At 40.4% G+C, this 17546-nt stretch overlaps 1 protein-coding gene and 1 long non-coding RNA gene across 51 annotated transcripts in view; one reads left to right on the top strand and one right to left on the bottom strand.

Annotated features, from left to right (window-relative positions):
• Positions 1–9303, bottom strand: part of WNK1 (WNK lysine deficient protein kinase 1) — a 163836-nt gene extending 154533 nt beyond the window's left edge. For all 50 annotated transcript variants that reach the window (XM_070620414.1, XM_070620411.1, XM_070620410.1 and 47 more), the window contains exon 1: positions 7531–9303. In XM_070620414.1, the coding sequence (XP_070476515.1) occupies positions 7531–8286 (756 nt within the window). In that variant the 5' untranslated portion in view covers positions 8287–9303. The remainder of the gene's footprint in view (positions 1–7530) is intronic.
• A 1140-nt stretch (positions 9304–10443) lies between these two features.
• The window catches only part of LOC139083491 (uncharacterized), a 29411-nt gene continuing 22308 nt past the window's right edge, over positions 10444–17546 (top strand). The window contains exon 1 of the long non-coding RNA XR_011540251.1: positions 10444–10578. This is a non-coding gene — a long non-coding RNA (uncharacterized lncRNA). The remainder of the gene's footprint in view (positions 10579–17546) is intronic.

Below are 17546 nucleotides of genomic sequence, written 5' to 3' on the forward strand. Positions count from 1 at the left end.
GACTCATATAGCCATTTGGGAATCATCAACCTCTACTTCTACCTCTGACCTCTTCTTTCAGCTTCAGTAATATACCCTACTACCTACTGAACTACTTCCTGGAGGTTTCATAAGTACCTCAAACTCAACATGTCATATTGCAGACATCTTCATACCCCTTCCCCTCTCAAAAAAACAAAATTCCTATTCTTTCTTATTCCCTCCCTCAGTTGACAGCCCCATCATCTATCCCCACTCTCTTATCTATGCCTCATTTTTCCTCAGAATGTGAATTAATCACTAAACCCTGCATATTTTATCTTGCCTAAATATTTAAAGATTCCACTCCTCTATTACTGCCCTAGTTCAGGCCCTAGAAATCTCATACTCATACCCTCACCAAACTCTACACATCCCTTGTGCTCCTTAAATCCATTCTCCACAATTACTACCATGCAAATCTAACCAATTAACTTCTTTGCTTAAAGTTCATTGGTTACTCTCCACTGTCTATAGCCAAGTATTTGTGTGGGAAGGGCATGTTAAAGAGATGATCTGTTACATTTCCCAAATTTACCTTAATTCACAATGATTTACCAGTCCAATTAAGGGGAATATCCATATACAGATGGATATATGAGGTTATTCAGCTAAAAACTATTAGCCACGGAGAGGATCTTGTTATGATCCCAAGCAATCTGTTTACCTCTATCTACTTACAGAGAAAATGTGCACATCAATAATGATTTGACTCACTAATTAGTTTCATCTCTATATGGTTTATATATCAGTTTGTGTTTGATTAACACAAGACCATTCACCACGCACATACTGACGAAAACAGATCATCTGCCTCTGAGAAGCTGAATCTTGGCTGCACAAAAGGCATCTACAGAAATAGCGTGTTTTGTCTCAGCTAACCTGACTATGATGAGTATACCAAATAGATATCCAAACACTCTTTCTTAAATTATTCTTAAAATTTTTTAAATTCCTGGGAAAAATGTATTTGCTTGTGATGACAAACAGCTTATCTGAGGATTCTTTTCTAAAAATCATTAAGCACATTAATTTAGCATACCACATTTAATATGTCAATCTTGTGGAATATTACTCAGCCAAAAGTGAAGACAAAATCGTGCCATTTACAACAACATGGATGGACCCTGAGAGTATTATATTAAGTGAAATAAGCCACACAGAGAAAGACAAACACTGTATGATTTCACTCATAGATAAGGAGAACACATTAGTGGTTACCAGAGGGGAAGGGGGTCAGGGGGAGGGCAAAAGGGGTAAAGAGGAACATATGCATGGTGACAGATAAAAACTAGACTACTGAGGTGAGCACAAGGCAGTCTATATAGTAACTGATATATAATAACATACACCTGATATTACACGTTATAAACCAACATGACCTCAGTAAAATAATAAAATAAAAAAATAAAATGTCAATCTTGCAAGTGTAATTGCAAAACTGCAATTGCAATCTTGCAATACCAAGATTCAAGTCACAACATCAAAAAAGAAATTATTTATGAAAGCCCATCTGAAAAATCTTAATTAATATAAATTAAGGGAGATATATCATCAGTTAAGACAACCACAAAAGCAAGCAAATTACTGCCATTTTTCTTCTCATGTAGAAAGTATCAATAATCAATCTTTTTAATACCACATACAAAATTAAGTCTGCCACTTGTCAAAGGCACAATCCTCTTCCAAATAAATACTCTTAAGAAGAGCTTCTTGCAATTTCTCTTTAGTCTGAAAAGTCGTTCCCCTCATCTTAAGATTTGATAAAATTCCTAAATTGACAAAGCAAAAAGTTCCTAAAACCCAACTTCAACTTATAAGTTTAAAATATTCAGTTTGTAACAAGTGACAACTTAATGACCTTCAAAATGGATCTTTTAAAGCATGATCGTTCTTTTATTATATTGTTTATAACACTTTATATTGTTCAAAGTTCCTTCAGATAGTATTTCAGTTGATCCTCAATCATCCTGTCAAGTCAGTAAGACATGTTACTAATAAATCAGCATTATAGATTAATTTCCTTACCCAGGGTCAGATAATTGGGTAATGTAGAACTGAAGTGTTCTGCCTTAGAGCTCTTTTCCATTATACTTTCAGTATTGTATTATACCATAGTAAACCTCCAAAGACAAGATTAGAGAATCTGCTGTGGACCAAAGAAAGACAAGGAATATGGATGTAACCACCCAAGATCTACAACTATTGCTAACTTGATAATCGAAAAAAATTAATATTTATTAAAGTATAGCATTGAGCATCTACTTATATCTTCAAAGAGCTCAAAGACTAGTGGAGTGTACAAAAAATGTAAATGATTTTGAATCAATTTGAAGAATACTATTAAGAATGATCCCAAAGGAAAAAGATCTTAGCAAATTCTGACAACTAGTAATTCAGAAAGGCTGGCATTTGGGAAAGTGACAGGTTATGAAATTAGAAGTTAGGCAAAGGACAGGCGAAGCTAAAGAATCTGAAAGCACTGATGACACCATGTTCAACTCCAAAGTTCCTCCTATAGGAATGGTAGCAATAGTAAAAGTTCTGCTACATGATTTTTCAAGAATAAATGTAAACAAAACAAACAAAATCTTCATCGATACTCCCAAAAAGACAGCCTAAAAAAGATGCCGTATCATCACAGTTAATATTTATGTGCTGGGTCCTGTCCTAAATGTTATATATATACATATACATATACATATATATATGTATATATATATATAAATTCATTTAATCATCACAACTCTATAAAATAGATACTCTTATTGCATTCCATTTTACAGACAGGAAACTAGCATGGAAGTTGCCCAAGGTGACACAATTATTAGCTGAGCCAGGATTTGAATCCAGGCCATTTAGTTCTTAATTACTATGCTATACTGCAGAAAAATAGTACCCCTTTCAAATCGAAATTCAGGTCACACTAAGTCTCACCTACTCCTGCAGACTAGATTCGTTTCATGCATAAAAAAAAAAACCTCAAAATGCAAGATGTTAAAAATAAATAAATACAAAGAACTGGAACAGCAAAATCTAATAACTGTAATTATTCTGAATTTTTTTCATGATATACTAACATTTTCAGGAATTATAATTTGAGCATAACCACTCTTGCTGCTTTTACAGCGTTATCTAAAAAATTTTAAAGCTACTAGAAAACCCAAATAACAGGTTTAGGATGGTTTCTGAAAATGAGAGTCAAGTTTTCATTGAATGTTTCCATAGAGATTAACTAGGATGATTTTCAAATGACTAGGATCTTGCACTAGAATCTGAATGTCAAGAAATGAACTCAATCACCAGGGAACAATAGATTCCCAATTTGTTTTACACGAAAATAACCTCTCTTTCCAAGTAGACTAGGAACAACTGTGATAGTAAAGGTCAGAAAAAAGGTAAACGAGAAAAGGAAAACATTTCAAACTCTAAGACTAAGAACTAACTATATCATTAAAAATCAACCTAAATGTGATTTAATTCTCAATTCCTGTACCACAAGTTACTTCCTACAGCAATAAATCTACATATATTTTAAATCGAATCTTACCTAACCAAAATTATCCTGTTTTTAATTCTATTCTGTCCTGTTTAGAAAAGACAAAGGATTATTTCAAATGAGTCAGCAATCATTCTTTAATTGGCATACCAGTTACCCTTGAGTTATCTGAATTTTGTCCATACTCCTAATCATCGATTCTGAGAATTAAAAACAAAGAAACAAACAAAAAACTCCAAAAATTATTCCCTGAAAACCAGTTCCTAGGACTGAAAGTTACTGCAGATTCTCATCCCAAAGAAAAGGAATATGGCACAAATTTTAAAAGTAAAGGTTAAAAAAAATCCTCAACATGCAAATGGGAAGATTCTGTTCAATGAATTATTTTAAGAACTACAGCAAAGAAATAATTATGGTTTCTTAATCACAGAACCACATCCCATTTCTGCAGTATTGCTAAACGATTTATAAAACATTAATATCATATACTCATAATGAGACATGAGCCTAACCTACTAAAAACCCGAGAAAAACAAACACTAAGTATACTAGAGCTTAAACAAAATTTATGATTTGACCTCTCTTTTCACACAGATCTGGAAACAATCTCATCAATATAACAAGTGAACTCAGTATTTAAAAGCAACCTGGGGAGAAAAAAGTGCTTAAAGTAAATCATTCCTAAATCTGTGTAAAAATACATTTTCTTAAAATAAATTATGCTATGCTTCTTAAAAAAAAAAGAAAAAACTCCCTCCCCAGAAAAGCAATGTAAACTCCAGCAATGACATTTTCTGACCAAGGCAAGAGAATATTAACGTTCACGCACACCATTTGCCTAATAAAACCAGGTAGATATCTGCATCTTAAAAGATCTCAGTTATCACTTAGGATCCAGTGGTACCAGAGTATTACCTACACACTATTTTATTAAGAATAGCTACTCGTTTTAATAGATAGCTATGCATACTGAGACTAAAAATAAGCTTGATGGAAACAAGTTTGATTTGTATACCACATTCACCCATTCTCCATCCTAAAAAGTCTATTTCGTTCTCCATTTGAAGTGATAAAATCAATACCGGAATCAGAAGTCTGGGATCTGCCATGGTTACACGATCAGATCTCTCCAGAAACCTGACAGCGAATTTCACACCAAAATAGAATTGCCTCACTTGAGATTTACTAACTAGCCATCTACTAGACTACAAATGCTTTAACATTTCCCAAATTATTAGACCCTAATCAGTTTAATTTTTGTTCTTTACCAACCCAAGCAAGTCATTTACCTGCTCTATGATTTCAGGCTCTTTATTTATCAAATAAGTAGTTGGGTAGAATAACCTAAGATTTCTTCCAGTTTTAATACATTGAGTTGCTTTTTTTTAAAGATTGGCACCTGAGCTAACAACTGTTGCCAATCTTCTTTTTCTCTTTTCCTTCTTCTCTTCCCCAAAGCCCCTCAGCACATAGCTGTATATACACTGAGATTTTTAACTCCGCAACTGAACACAATATTTCTCCTGTCTTCCTAGAGAAAAATATGTAAATTAGAAGCATATATTTAGTGAAAAAAGCTTTCTTTTCTTCCCAATGCTTTAGTAATCCTTGGCTTGTCTTTTAATTTGGATCCAAAGACAAAAACTCAAACACTAACCTACTGAATATGTTATTAGGCAAATGTCCTGGTCAAAACCCCCCAAATATTGCCCAACCACTGCTATAAAAGATCCTGGGGCTAGTATAATAACATTTGAAAAATCAAAATGAAAAATTGTAGAAGCAGGGTCAAATGACATACGGAAGTTTCTAAACCACAGTACCACGCGATGAGTTAGGGTTCATTTGGTTCTGCAGCCAAATTCTGAACTGGCTTAAAAATAATATGGCAACTATATATAAGGACATCAGACAGTCTTTAGTTTGACCATGCCCATGCCTCGACAGAGAAGAAAAGTCCAGAAAGTCATGAGTTCTGAGAAAAACTGAGAAGCATAGAGAAAATTCTTACTCTGACAGTAGACAAACTGAGTTTTTTCCACTGTATCATTAACTCCAAGATAATAAACAGAAAAATTCAGGTGATAAAGGAAAACATACATTACATTCTGAGAAGTCTTAAAAGTTAAATAATTGAAACTAACAAAATTAACCCACAGGCGCTGGCCTGGTAGTGTAGCAGTTAAATTTGTGCAATCTGATTCGGTGGTCCAGGGCCCGCGCGGGTTTGGATCCAGGGTGCGGACCTACACACCACTCATCAAGCCATGCTGAGGCAGCATCCCACATACAAAACAGAGGAAGGCTGTCACAGATGTTAAACTCAGGGATCAAGCAAAAAGGGGAAGATTGGCAAAGGATGTTAGTTCAGGGCCAATATTCCTCACACACAAAAAACTAATCCATAAAGTGCTCAACATTTACTTGGGTCCAGTCTTAAGATAAAGGTAACAAATTAAGAAAAAAAAACTGTTAAAAAACTTTTTCAAATATGAAACAGTATAACAGAAGAATAAAATCCAGGATCAGCAGCAATAGGCACTCTTGGTACAAAAAAGAAATAGGTGTCTGCCTGTAAACTAAATTTTTGCCTGTAAACCAAAAGAAATCAGACCTAAGTTTTTGAGTATGACTAACCAATAGGAATAAAGTTAATGTTAGACAAGTTTTTTAAAAAAAGATGTCCCATCTTTCTTACTTTAAACCACTAAAAAATTGAGTAGTTTTCACTTTACAATGCCTTAGAAGTTCTGTCAACTGTAAAACTTAATAAATTACTATATTTCTAAAGAACTTGTCAGTTTTTAAGTTTACTTCCTTCCACATGTTGAGTTCATTTCCCTTCACATTTGATATGGCCTTGGTCATCTGGAAGGTGACATTCTAAGGGTTAAGCGTTAACATATTAGTTTATGGATGAAATAAATTCCTAGATCATTCAGTTACTTGCCTATCCTATTTCAGCTTGGTCCATCTTCTTGGCAAGAAAAATAAGGATAATGGCATTTTTCACGTATAATGTGGATGATTTTTACATTCAGAGTAACTCTGTTGCTTCAATAAGCCACGTTCACTTCCTGGTGAGGGCAACATTCAATCAAGCTGCTCTAAGTCAAGCAACAAGTAGCCCAAATCCAGCTATTTAAGCCTAGAATATACTCATCAACCAGAATGAAACACCATTATCTACACCATGAAAACCTCCCTGAGAGGTTAAAAAGGAAGCTTTATGACTCCTTTGGACCCTTGGGAAAGTTCAGTTTAAAAAACCTTTCACAACAAGATTAAAACAACAATAACAACATATGACTCTCAAAGCACTTACACAATTTTACATGGGCTCTTGTGCTATTCGCTGTCTAGTGAACCGGCTGAAGACAGACTAGATTGAATTAATAATGTCAGATCACTGCTAGCTATCCAAAGGCTTAGCATCATTAGCTGGAACAATATCAAACACTTGCTAGTCCCAAGGCATTTATCTAGAGAAGAAAACTCTTTTTTAGAGTTTATGTTAAATGCCTGTGCAACTACCAACTGAAATATATCCAAAAGAAGGTCACTCGTGAACAAAGTCGTTCTTATTTAAAAGAAGAGCATGATCTCAGGGATGGAAACATGCATCTAACACACCGGTAGCTCATACTGCAGAGCCTCTGATGAGACTGAAATGCACAAGGAAAGAAGACTGTCCTTTCCTAAACAAAAAAATTATTCCCCACTAATTCCAAGTTTCCTGCCAGACACTAAAACAATAACAAGTAGGCAATGGGTTTGTACTAAGATGACTTTCACCACTCCTTCCCTAGTAGCAGATCTCTGGCTACCAATAATTCTTATCCCTTCCAAACACCTAGGTACATGCCCCAAATTCCAGTTTCAAAAGTTGGCCTCCCCCGACTCAGAGCGAACAGTTAGAGAATGACACGTAAAGGGGACTCAATTAACTGGCTTAACCGAGCCAAATCTGGGATCCAAACCGCCACGAAATAAAGAAGTAGGTGGGGCTATACCTGCAGTTCACACCAGGCGACCTCCACAGTGGTCTCAGTGTCCAGACCTTTGTAGACTGTCTTAAAGGAGCCTCTGCCAATTTCGATGTCAAACTTGAGGAAGCGGCCGTCATTGGACATTCCCACGGCCTTGGTCTCCAGCTCTTCGATATCATCCTGTTGCTGGATCCGCTCCTCTTGCGGTTCCTTGGCGCTGGCGCCGCCGCTGCCGCTTCTCGCCGGCGGAGGCTCCTCTTTGCTCCCCTCATGGCTGGGCTGGGCACCTGGGCGGTCTCTGCTGGTACCGCTGGGCGCGGGCGCGGCGACAGGGGCCGCGGCGGGTGGCTCCCCAGGGCCCGCAGCGGCGGGAGGCTCCTGGGCTCCCGGGGCCGCGGCGGCGGCGGTCGAGGTCTCCTCACGGTGCGGCTCCGGTGGAGCACTCTGCGGAACGGGCGCGGCGACGCTGGGCGGGGGGAGGGGCAGGGGGAGGCCGGGCAGTTCCAACGCGGTGGCGTTGGAGTCGCAGATGACGCTGCGGCGGAAGAAGCGGTGCTCAGTGGTGGTCGTGGTGGCGGCCGCCCCGCGGCTGTCCTTGTCCATAGTGTGGCGGCGACGCCGGTACTCCTCAGTCCTGCCGGTCCCGGCGTCGGTCCCCACGGAGCCTAGTTTCTCCCCCACCGAGGAGTCGGAGCTGGAGCCATTCTTGGGGGCGGGCGCCGGCGGCGAGAGGAACAGCGCGCTCGGGGTGCTGCCCTGCTTCTCCGCCGCGCCAGACATGGTGGTCCGCGGGAGCGAGGCGAGCCGGCTCGGATTCGCGAAGGACAGAGGGCGAGGGCCGCCCCGAGGAGCGGGCGTTCTTCGCCGGCGGGTTCGGCCCGGGCCGGCGACTCCGCACTCAGCACCGACCGGCCGCCCCGGAGGAGAGGCGGGACGCTGGGCCCCGGCGCGGCGGCTGCTGCGGCTCAGAAGGCGGGCTCGTCGGCGGGCGATCGGGGAGCTGGGCCGCGGGGGTCAGCGCCTCCCGGTCCGCATCCATCCTGCGGCGGGCGGCGGCGGGGAAGGCTGTGGCGGCCGCGGCGCCGCAGTCATGAGGGCAGGGCCAGGGGCCGGCGAGGCGAGGCGGTGCGGCGGATGCGGCGGCGGCGCCGCTCCCGCGCCGCGCTTCCCGGGCTGGGCGGGCTAGGCCCTGAGGGCGGCGGCAACGCGCGCAGAGACGAGCACGGGCTCCCGAGCGGCGGCGGCTGCGGGGCCAGAAAGAGTGGGAGGGGCCGAGCAGGCGGGGCGGCAGGGGCTCCGGGTCGGTCAGTCAGCGGCCGCCGCCTCCCACACGCTCCCCCACCAGGGGGACCAGTCTCACAGGACGCCCATCGCCAAGAGGAAGGGCCGGAGCCTCGAAGCCTCGGAGCCTGAGGAGCGGGCCCCCCCTTCCCCGAGGCCTCCCCGCCGCCCCGGGTCTGGCAAACCCCGTCCCCTCCCGGGCCAGTGCCGGGGGCTGACGGAGGGAGGGAACGGTGGGGAGGGGAGGGCCGCTCACCGCGGGGCCCGGCTCCGCTGCTTCTCTGGGCCAAGAGTAGAGGAGACCGAGAGGACTGGGTGAAGAGGGTTAAGGAGAGAAGAGTAGTCTCCCCCGCCAGTCGCCTTCTGCCACCGAAGATGGGGGTGCAGAGCGGCCGACGGAGAACAGTCGCGTCCGCCGGGGAAACTCTCCGCGCTAAATGGCGCCCGGAGTCTAAAGCCTCCACACAGCCCGCTCGGACCCCGCCCCCAGCCGCCCGGGGCAGCCCCACCCCCACCGCACTCTCGGGGCTCTCGCGCAGGCGTGCCAGTACCGAGGCTCCCTGGGACTTGTAGTTTTCGCATTTGAGGAATGATAGGGACTGAGGAGGAAGAAGCCTACGACTTCCGTGATGCCCTGCGGTTGCTTTAGCCTGATGCCTCATGGGAGTTGTAGTTTTCTCTGGAAACCGCCCCTTCTGGAAGGCTGATGGGAGCGTCACCGTGGGTAGCTAAACCCCATCCTTAAGTCCGCACCAGCTAGGAAAATCACTATTTAGGGATTAATTGTGGAAGAAGCGAAGCAAGAAAAAAAGAAGAGGGAGGCAGGACGAGAAGAGGGACTCCCATCAGGCTCTGCTGAGGCGAGAGCGAGCTCTTAGGGTTGCCATGCAATGAAAAATGATCTGTTGTTCATCTTTAATGGAGAGAGCGCAGTAGCGTTCAGTGACTGTAGGGGTGTGGGGGTGGAGGGGAACGGCAAAGCAGGAGAACCAGAGCCTGAGCTCATAGAGCCAGAAGGCTAAAGATTCCTTCTGTAAGGTAAAAGAAGCTTTGACAAGACTGAGCATGAGATTAATATTGATTAAATGGATTGGGAAAGGAGACAGGAAGAATTATCTTCTATCCTCCTCCTTCCATAACAATTAAGGCCACATTCTCAACTCCAGCCCAGACAGATACTCTGGCTCTCAAATATGGGCTGCCGTACTGACATCCAGGATCATACCAAACTCTTTGCTTTGCCAGAAAAAAATGAAGTATGCGGGAGAGGGAGGAATAAAGAAAAGATAAGGTCTACATATCTTTGGTTTTTTCACCACAAACTTGAGAGCTAACTTGACTTTTGCCTATGTAGTTGGTTGAAACTTAATTTCGATCTTTCTTTTGCTTGGTGGCTTAGTCATACAACATCTCCTCTTTCTCTAGAGGCGCAGGAATGTACGTACAGATGTAGTTTATACCATGGCTTTGGATGTAGGAGAAATCTGGATCCATACAGTTCACAGAAATGGAATGCTTTTCTTGAAAACATCCTTGCACACCCTGGACCCCTTTACTCCTTGCAACTTACTCAAGATTGTACAGGCGGTGAGCACCAGGGGGCACCACACAGAGAAAAGGAAGCCAGACCTGGGAACCAGATGGCAGTTAAGTCCCAGCCCAACGGGTAAGAGCGGGAAGCCCTTAAACGTACGCAACCGCATCAGAGCGTCCACACGCTCCTGCCTCTCGCCAGCGCCAGCTATGGAACGAACTCAGAAGCGCACGTCCTAGCCAAGGACCACGCTAAGTGTGAGTAGTTTGGAAGCAAGTTGACAGAAGATTCCCTAGTACTGCTTTCCAAGAAGATGCCCACAACTTATCTGGATGGGCTCTACTTAGAAAGGTTTTGCCCTGCAGTCATATTAATTCATCTGATACGTAAAATAGTTACACTAGTTCTCAATTTTTTCTTTCTCAAAAGTTGTACTTTCAGGTTTACAAAAAGTTGGTTTTAAAACAAAGGTTTGTTAGGTTTTGTGAGGCTAGCAAATTATGAACATTTTAAAGTATAAATTCAGTGGGGGCAAGTAGCGCACACTCTGCGTTTGATACAAGTCCCTTGGCAATCGCTATGCCCTATCAACATGTTTTTTCAACCAGGAACAACTAAATTCGTTGTAGATAATTTAACAGTTGACTTAAAGCCATGCTTGCCCACGTAACAGCTTTTCCTACTTGTGCAGCCCTTAGCTTTACTATGAAAACAGGTACAACTTTAAGTTGAGTATAACTGTATTGTGTACAATGGTTAGATTTAAAGGTTAAACTGTTTAGTGTGAATATTTTACTTTGTTGTTAGTGCCATCAGGTTTCTTCCGACTCCTCGTGACCCTGTGTGTGGCAGAGAGGAACCCCACCCAGTCTTTTTGTGCCATCCTCTGATCTTCCTGTGCTATATCAAACAATATTCGCTGCTATTCACAGGGTTTTCATAGACAATTTTTTCAGAAGTGGGTGGCCAGGTCTTTCTTCCTTGTCTGTCTTAATCTGGAAGCTCTGCTGAAACCTGTCCACCATGGCTGTTAGTTGAAATCCCGGTGGCAGAGCTTTCAGCATCACAGCAACACACAGCTGCCGCAGTATGACAATGGACAGGCAGGTGGTATGGTTCTCTGACCCAGAAACAAACCCTAGACAGAGGTGGTAAGAGCTCTGAATCTTCACCGCTAGAGTGCCGAATGTTAACCACTAGACGACGGGATATTTTACTATAGACACTTACTTGCTGAGTTCCCTTTTAATGCTTACCATCTTCCAATTAACGTGATATTTTCTGCTACTCAATACTGTAATATCCCTAATTGTACTTTTACTTTCTCTGCCATTTCGATTATCAAGAACTGGCCCCTCTATAATCCATATAAAATATCAAGTGATGTGAGTAGAGGTGGCAGCAAGAACCCAGGACGCAATGCATGCACTAAGCTCAGAGACTTCTTGACTGGTGGGTCTATAAGAGGAATACAAGTATTTTATTGTCTTTCACCATATTCTTTGTTCACTTTAGTCCTTGCTCATTTTCTCACATTGATTCATATTTTTCTATTTCTCGTCTATTCACATTTTATGTTTACATGGTCCCTGCCATTGATAACTGGCTAGCAATGAAAGCCAGAGGCGACTTTGATTTAGACATGGCTGAACATACAAAATCTATCTTATTTTGTATGTGGCATAATTTTTTTGTCACTTCTTGAAGTGTAGGGGGAAAAATACCATCTTAAGAGCATTTCTCTTTTTTTGTCTCCTTTTCCTCATTTTCCATGCTCCTTTGTCTTGCCTATGGATAATTTTTATCTCCTTGTCATGTGGAACTCATGGAAGAAGGGAGAGTCAGGTAGTTAAACAATGAAGAATAGATTTTTTTAAAAGCCTTATTTATTATAAATGAAATAAAGTGGAGTGGCACTTGCCCTATATCAAAGCATATTATAAAACCATAGATTAGGGGTTGGCCCTGTGGTCAAGTGGTTAAGTTCTCGCGCTCCGCTTCAGTGGCCCAGGGTTTCACCAGTTCAGACATGGTGCTGCTCATCGGGCCATGCTGGGGCGGCATCCCACATGCCACAACTAGAAGGACCCACAACTAAAAATATGCAGCTATGTACTGGGGGAGTTTGGGAAGAAAAAGGAAAAATAAAATCTTTATAATGTATAATGTGCACAACCTTTGACCCAGCAGTTTCCCTTTTTGGTACCTACGTTCAAGAAATACTTGCACATATGTGCTAAAAATATATCTACAAGATGATCCACTGCAGCTTTGTCTATAACAAAAAATGGAAACAATCTGCAAGTACATCTATAAGAAAACAATTAAACTATGGTATATCTCATTTTGGGAACACCATGCCACAATACAAGAGAAGGAGGTATATATATATGTGGTGGCATAAAAATAGTAAGTGAAAAACTCTAGTTGCAGAATAATATGTACTAGATCATATGTTGTATTAAAAAATTATGTTTCTATATGTATTTCAATGGACAGAAAAAAGTCTGAGCAGTCTACATCAAAATGAAAGTAGGAGGGTACTTCTGGGGAGTACTACCTATATTGTGTGATTTTCTTAGTACATTCTTGCTTATTGCAGACAATTTGAAAAATACAAAATATAATATGAAAGTAAAAATCCCCAGCAACTCTACCAGCCAGAGATATGAGCCTTTGATATTTCAGTGTCTTTCTTTCTGCACTGATTAAAACATTTATAATTATGTTATAAGCATTTCCAATGTCATTAAATATTCTTCAGAAACATCATTTTTAATGGCTGCATAGTATTTCATCATATGATACTACAAAGTATAAATGTATTATATCATCTAGAAAGATCATGGGGGAAAATATTTAAAAATGTCAATCCATATCATGTTCTAGGCCTTAACAAGCTCCCATAGGAAGAAATTCATCAGAATCACCTAGGAAACTATTACAAAATACATCTCTTGGAGTGTTTCACCACCACCACCCCAACCCAACCTAGGTGTATTTTTGGTAAAAGGATTCATTGCAAGCAGACCTGTGCTACAAGAAATGTTTAAAAAAAGAAATGTTCTTCAGGAAAAGAAAATAATAGTAGATAGATTAGTAAATTAGGATTTAAACAAGGAATGAGAAACACTGGAAACAATAAATATGTTGGGGTAGAAAAGGCATTTTTAGTCACATTAAAAGAAAAATATCAATCTAAAGCAAACATAATGATAATGTATTATATATGCATATATACTAGTAAATGGTTAACAGTTACAGCATGAATGACAGAAGGGGGAATAGAAGAATACTATTGTAAGATTCTTAACACTATATATGAAATGGCATAATATTATTTGAAAGTAAACTGTAATAAGTTAAAGATATATAAAATAAACACTACAGCAATCATTAAAATTGCAAAATAAAATAAAGAGGTATAATTAATAAGCCAGTAGTAGAGACAAAATTGAATTATTAAAAAATACTTAAATCTTTCAATAGGAGGCAGGAGAAGAAGAAAAAGACATAACATAGGGCATCTAGAAAACAAAGCAACAGGAAGATTTCAACCCAACCATATTGACAATCACAATAAATGTAAATGGTTTAAACTCTTTAAACTCTCCAATTAAAAGGGAGACATTGATAGATTGGATGAAAAAGTAACATCCTACTGCATGCTGCCTATTTTTTAAAAAACCACTTAAATAAGTGGGGTTTTTTTAAGTTTTTTTTTTTAAGACATAGGTTAAGACATAGGTTAAAAGTAAAGGGATGAAAACAAAGAAATACCATGCAAATAGTAATCAAAAGAAAACATGAGTGGCCATATTAATACAAAAGAAAAACTATTAACAGGGATAGAGAAGGGTATTTCATAATGGTAAAGGGGTCAATTCATCAAGAAGATATTTCAATCCTAAATAAGTATGCACCTATAACAGAACTTCAAAATACATGAAGCAAAAACTCTGAAAAGAAAAGATAGACAAAATCCACAATTATAGTTGGATGTTTCAAAATTCCTCATTCATTATTTGATAGAGCAAGTAGACAAAAAAGTCATTAAGGATGTAGGGTAGAACATATGAAAATTTGCAGGATGAAGCTAAAGCAGTGCCTAGAGGGAAATATATAACATTAAATGCTTATATCGGAAAAGAAGAAACATCTAAAACCAATTATTTAAGATTCTACTCTAAAATGTTAGAAAGATAATGGGAAACTAACCCACAGTAAGCAGAAAGAAGAAAATAATAAATCAAGAGTGGCAATCAGTAAAATTGAAAGTGGAAAAACAATAGATTAAATCAATGAAATCATGAGCTATTTCTTTGAAAAGATAAATAAAATTGATAAACCTGTGGCCAGAATAATCAAAAGTAGAGAAGATTCAACTTACCAATATCAGCAACAAGAGAGTGGACATCATGACAGATCCTACAGATGGTAAAAGGATAATTGGAGGACCGGCCCCGTGGCCAAGTGGTTAAGTTCTTGCGCTCTGCTTTGGCAGCCCAGGGTTTTGCCAGTTCGAATCCTGGGCATGGACATGGCACCATTCATTAAGACACACTGAGGCGGCATCCCACATGCCACAACTTGAAGGACCCACAACTAAAAATACACAGCTATGTACCAGGGGGCTTTGGGATAAAAAGGAAAAATAAAATCTTTAAAAAACAAAAAAAAAGGATAATTGGAGAATATGATGAACAACTTTATGAGAATATATTTGACAACTAAGGTGAAATAACAAATACCTTGAAACACAAACTATCAAAGTTCACTCATAAGAAAAAAAACCTAATGGCCTTGTATCAAATAAACTGAATTTATAGTTAATCTTCTCACAAAACTCTAGGCCCAGATGGCTTCATCAGGGAATTATATGAAGCATGTAAGGGAGAAATAATACCAATTCTGCACAAACTTTTCAGAAAGGAGAAGAGTAGGAAGCAATTTCCAATTTGTACTGTAAGGCCAGCATTACAGTTACCAAAACCAGACAAAGATATTACACAAAAAGAAAACTACAGACCAATATCTATCATGAACATGATGCAAAAGTCCTGAACAAAATTTTAGTAAATCAAATCCAGCAATATTCTTTAAAATGACAATACATGTCCAAGTTGGGTTTATCTCAAGATATAACAATCAATATAATGCAAAAAAACAGTGTAATTTGCCATATCAACAAAGAAAAATCATATGATCATCTCAATAGATGCAGAAAAATCATTTGACAAAACTCAACAAATATTCATGATAAACTCTTCAGCTGTCTATAAATAAAAGGGAACTTTCTCAATGTGATAAAGTACATCTACAAAAAACCTAGTGCTAACATTATACTTAATAGTGAAAGAACAAATGCTTTCTCTCTAAGATGGCAGTCAAGGTAAAAATATTCACTCTTGCCACTTTACATAACATGATACTGGCAGTCCTACCCAATGGAATAAGAGAAGAAAAAGATGAGAGGCATAGACTATAAAGAAAGAAGTAAAACTGCCTTTATTCACATATATGATTATATACATAGAATATCTAAGGGATCTAAAAAACAGTAGAACTAATAAGTTATTTAACAAGGACAGTGGATACAATGTCAATATATAAAAATCAATTGCAGGGCCAGCCCAGTAGCGCAGCGGTTAAGTTCACACGTTCTGCTTCAGTGGCCTGGGGTTCGCTGGTTCAGATCCTGGGTGTGGGCATGACACTGCTTGGCAAGCCATGCTTTGGCAGGCGTCCCACATAGAAAGTAGAGGAAGATGGGCACAGATGTTAGCTCAGGGCCAGTCTTCCTCAACAAAAAGAGGAGGATTGGCAGCAGATGTTAGCTCAGGGCTAATCTTCCTCAAAAAATTTTTTTAAAAAATCAATTGCATTTCTATGCAAATCAAAACTACGCTAAGATATCACCCTGCACACATTAGAATGACAAAAATATCTAAAACTAATAGTAACAAATGTTGGAGAGGTTGTGGAGAAAAAGGAACCCTCATACACTGCTGGTGGGAATGCAAACTGGTGCAGCCACTATGGAAAACAGTATGGAGATTCCTCAAAAAATTAAAAATAGAACTACCGTACGATCCAGCTATTCCACTACTGGGTATCTATCCAAAGAGCTTGAAGTCAGCAATTTCAAAAGTCCTATGCACCCCAATGTTTATTGCAGCATTATTTACAATAGCCAAGACGTGGAAGCAACCTAAGTGCCCATCAACAGATGAATGGATAAAGAAGATGTGGTATATATATATACAATGGAATACTACTCAGCTGCAAAACAGAACAAAATCATCCCATTTGCAACAACATGGATGGACCTTGAGGGAATTATGTTAAGTGAAATAAGCCAGTTAGAGAAGGATAATCTGTGTATGACTCCACTCATATGAGGAATTTAAAAATGTGGACAAAGAGAACAGATTAGTGGCTACCAGGGGAAAGGTGGGGTGGGGGGTGGGCACAAAGGGTGAAGTGGTGCCCCTACAACACGAATGACGAACGTTAATGTACAACTGAAATTTCACAAGATTGTAACCTATCAACTCAATTTAAAAAAAAGTGAAATGATGGCTAGTTACCCTAAAAATAATGAGATGAAAATAAAATTTAAAAAAACACTTGGGTAAGAATTAAAAAAAAAAATCAATTGCATTTCTATATACAAGCAATAGACAATTGAAAATTAAAATTTAAAAGTATATCATTTGGCTTTCAGATATCAGCAAGTTTCCAGTGGTCATCCCCTCACAGAAACATCAATTTGAACAAATATCCACACATGAAAATACCTTCACAGGAGCTAAGGATTCCAGGTGGAGATTATAGGACCTGGTTGTATCACAGAAATAAGAAAAGATGCATTGAAGAGGGTAGTAAAGACAGTTTTTCATTACCCCTGTCACCCCTTCCCCAAGCCTGGGCAGCCCAGTGTAGAGAGAGATACCCTCCCAGTGGGATAAGGAGAGTGGAATGAACACACAGCTTTGTTGCAGACCCCAGGACCAAGCCTACCCCACTGCCAGACTGATCCCTGTGGTCCCAGGCTCCAGCAGAACCAGGGTCCAGGCCTGCCCTAGTAGACTTTGGCACTGGGCTAGCCCCCACAGACCCAGGCTTCAGCCCAACACAACAGTCCTAGACACTAGGCCCACCTCCCTGGACTCAGGTCCCAGGCCTACTGCCACGGACGTAGGCACCAGGACTGTCCTGTGGA

The sequence above is a fragment of the Equus przewalskii genome, chromosome 5 (genome assembly GCF_037783145.1).
Source record: "Equus przewalskii isolate Varuska chromosome 5, EquPr2, whole genome shotgun sequence".
In the NCBI taxonomy this organism is placed as follows: domain Eukaryota; kingdom Metazoa; phylum Chordata; class Mammalia; order Perissodactyla; family Equidae; genus Equus; species Equus przewalskii.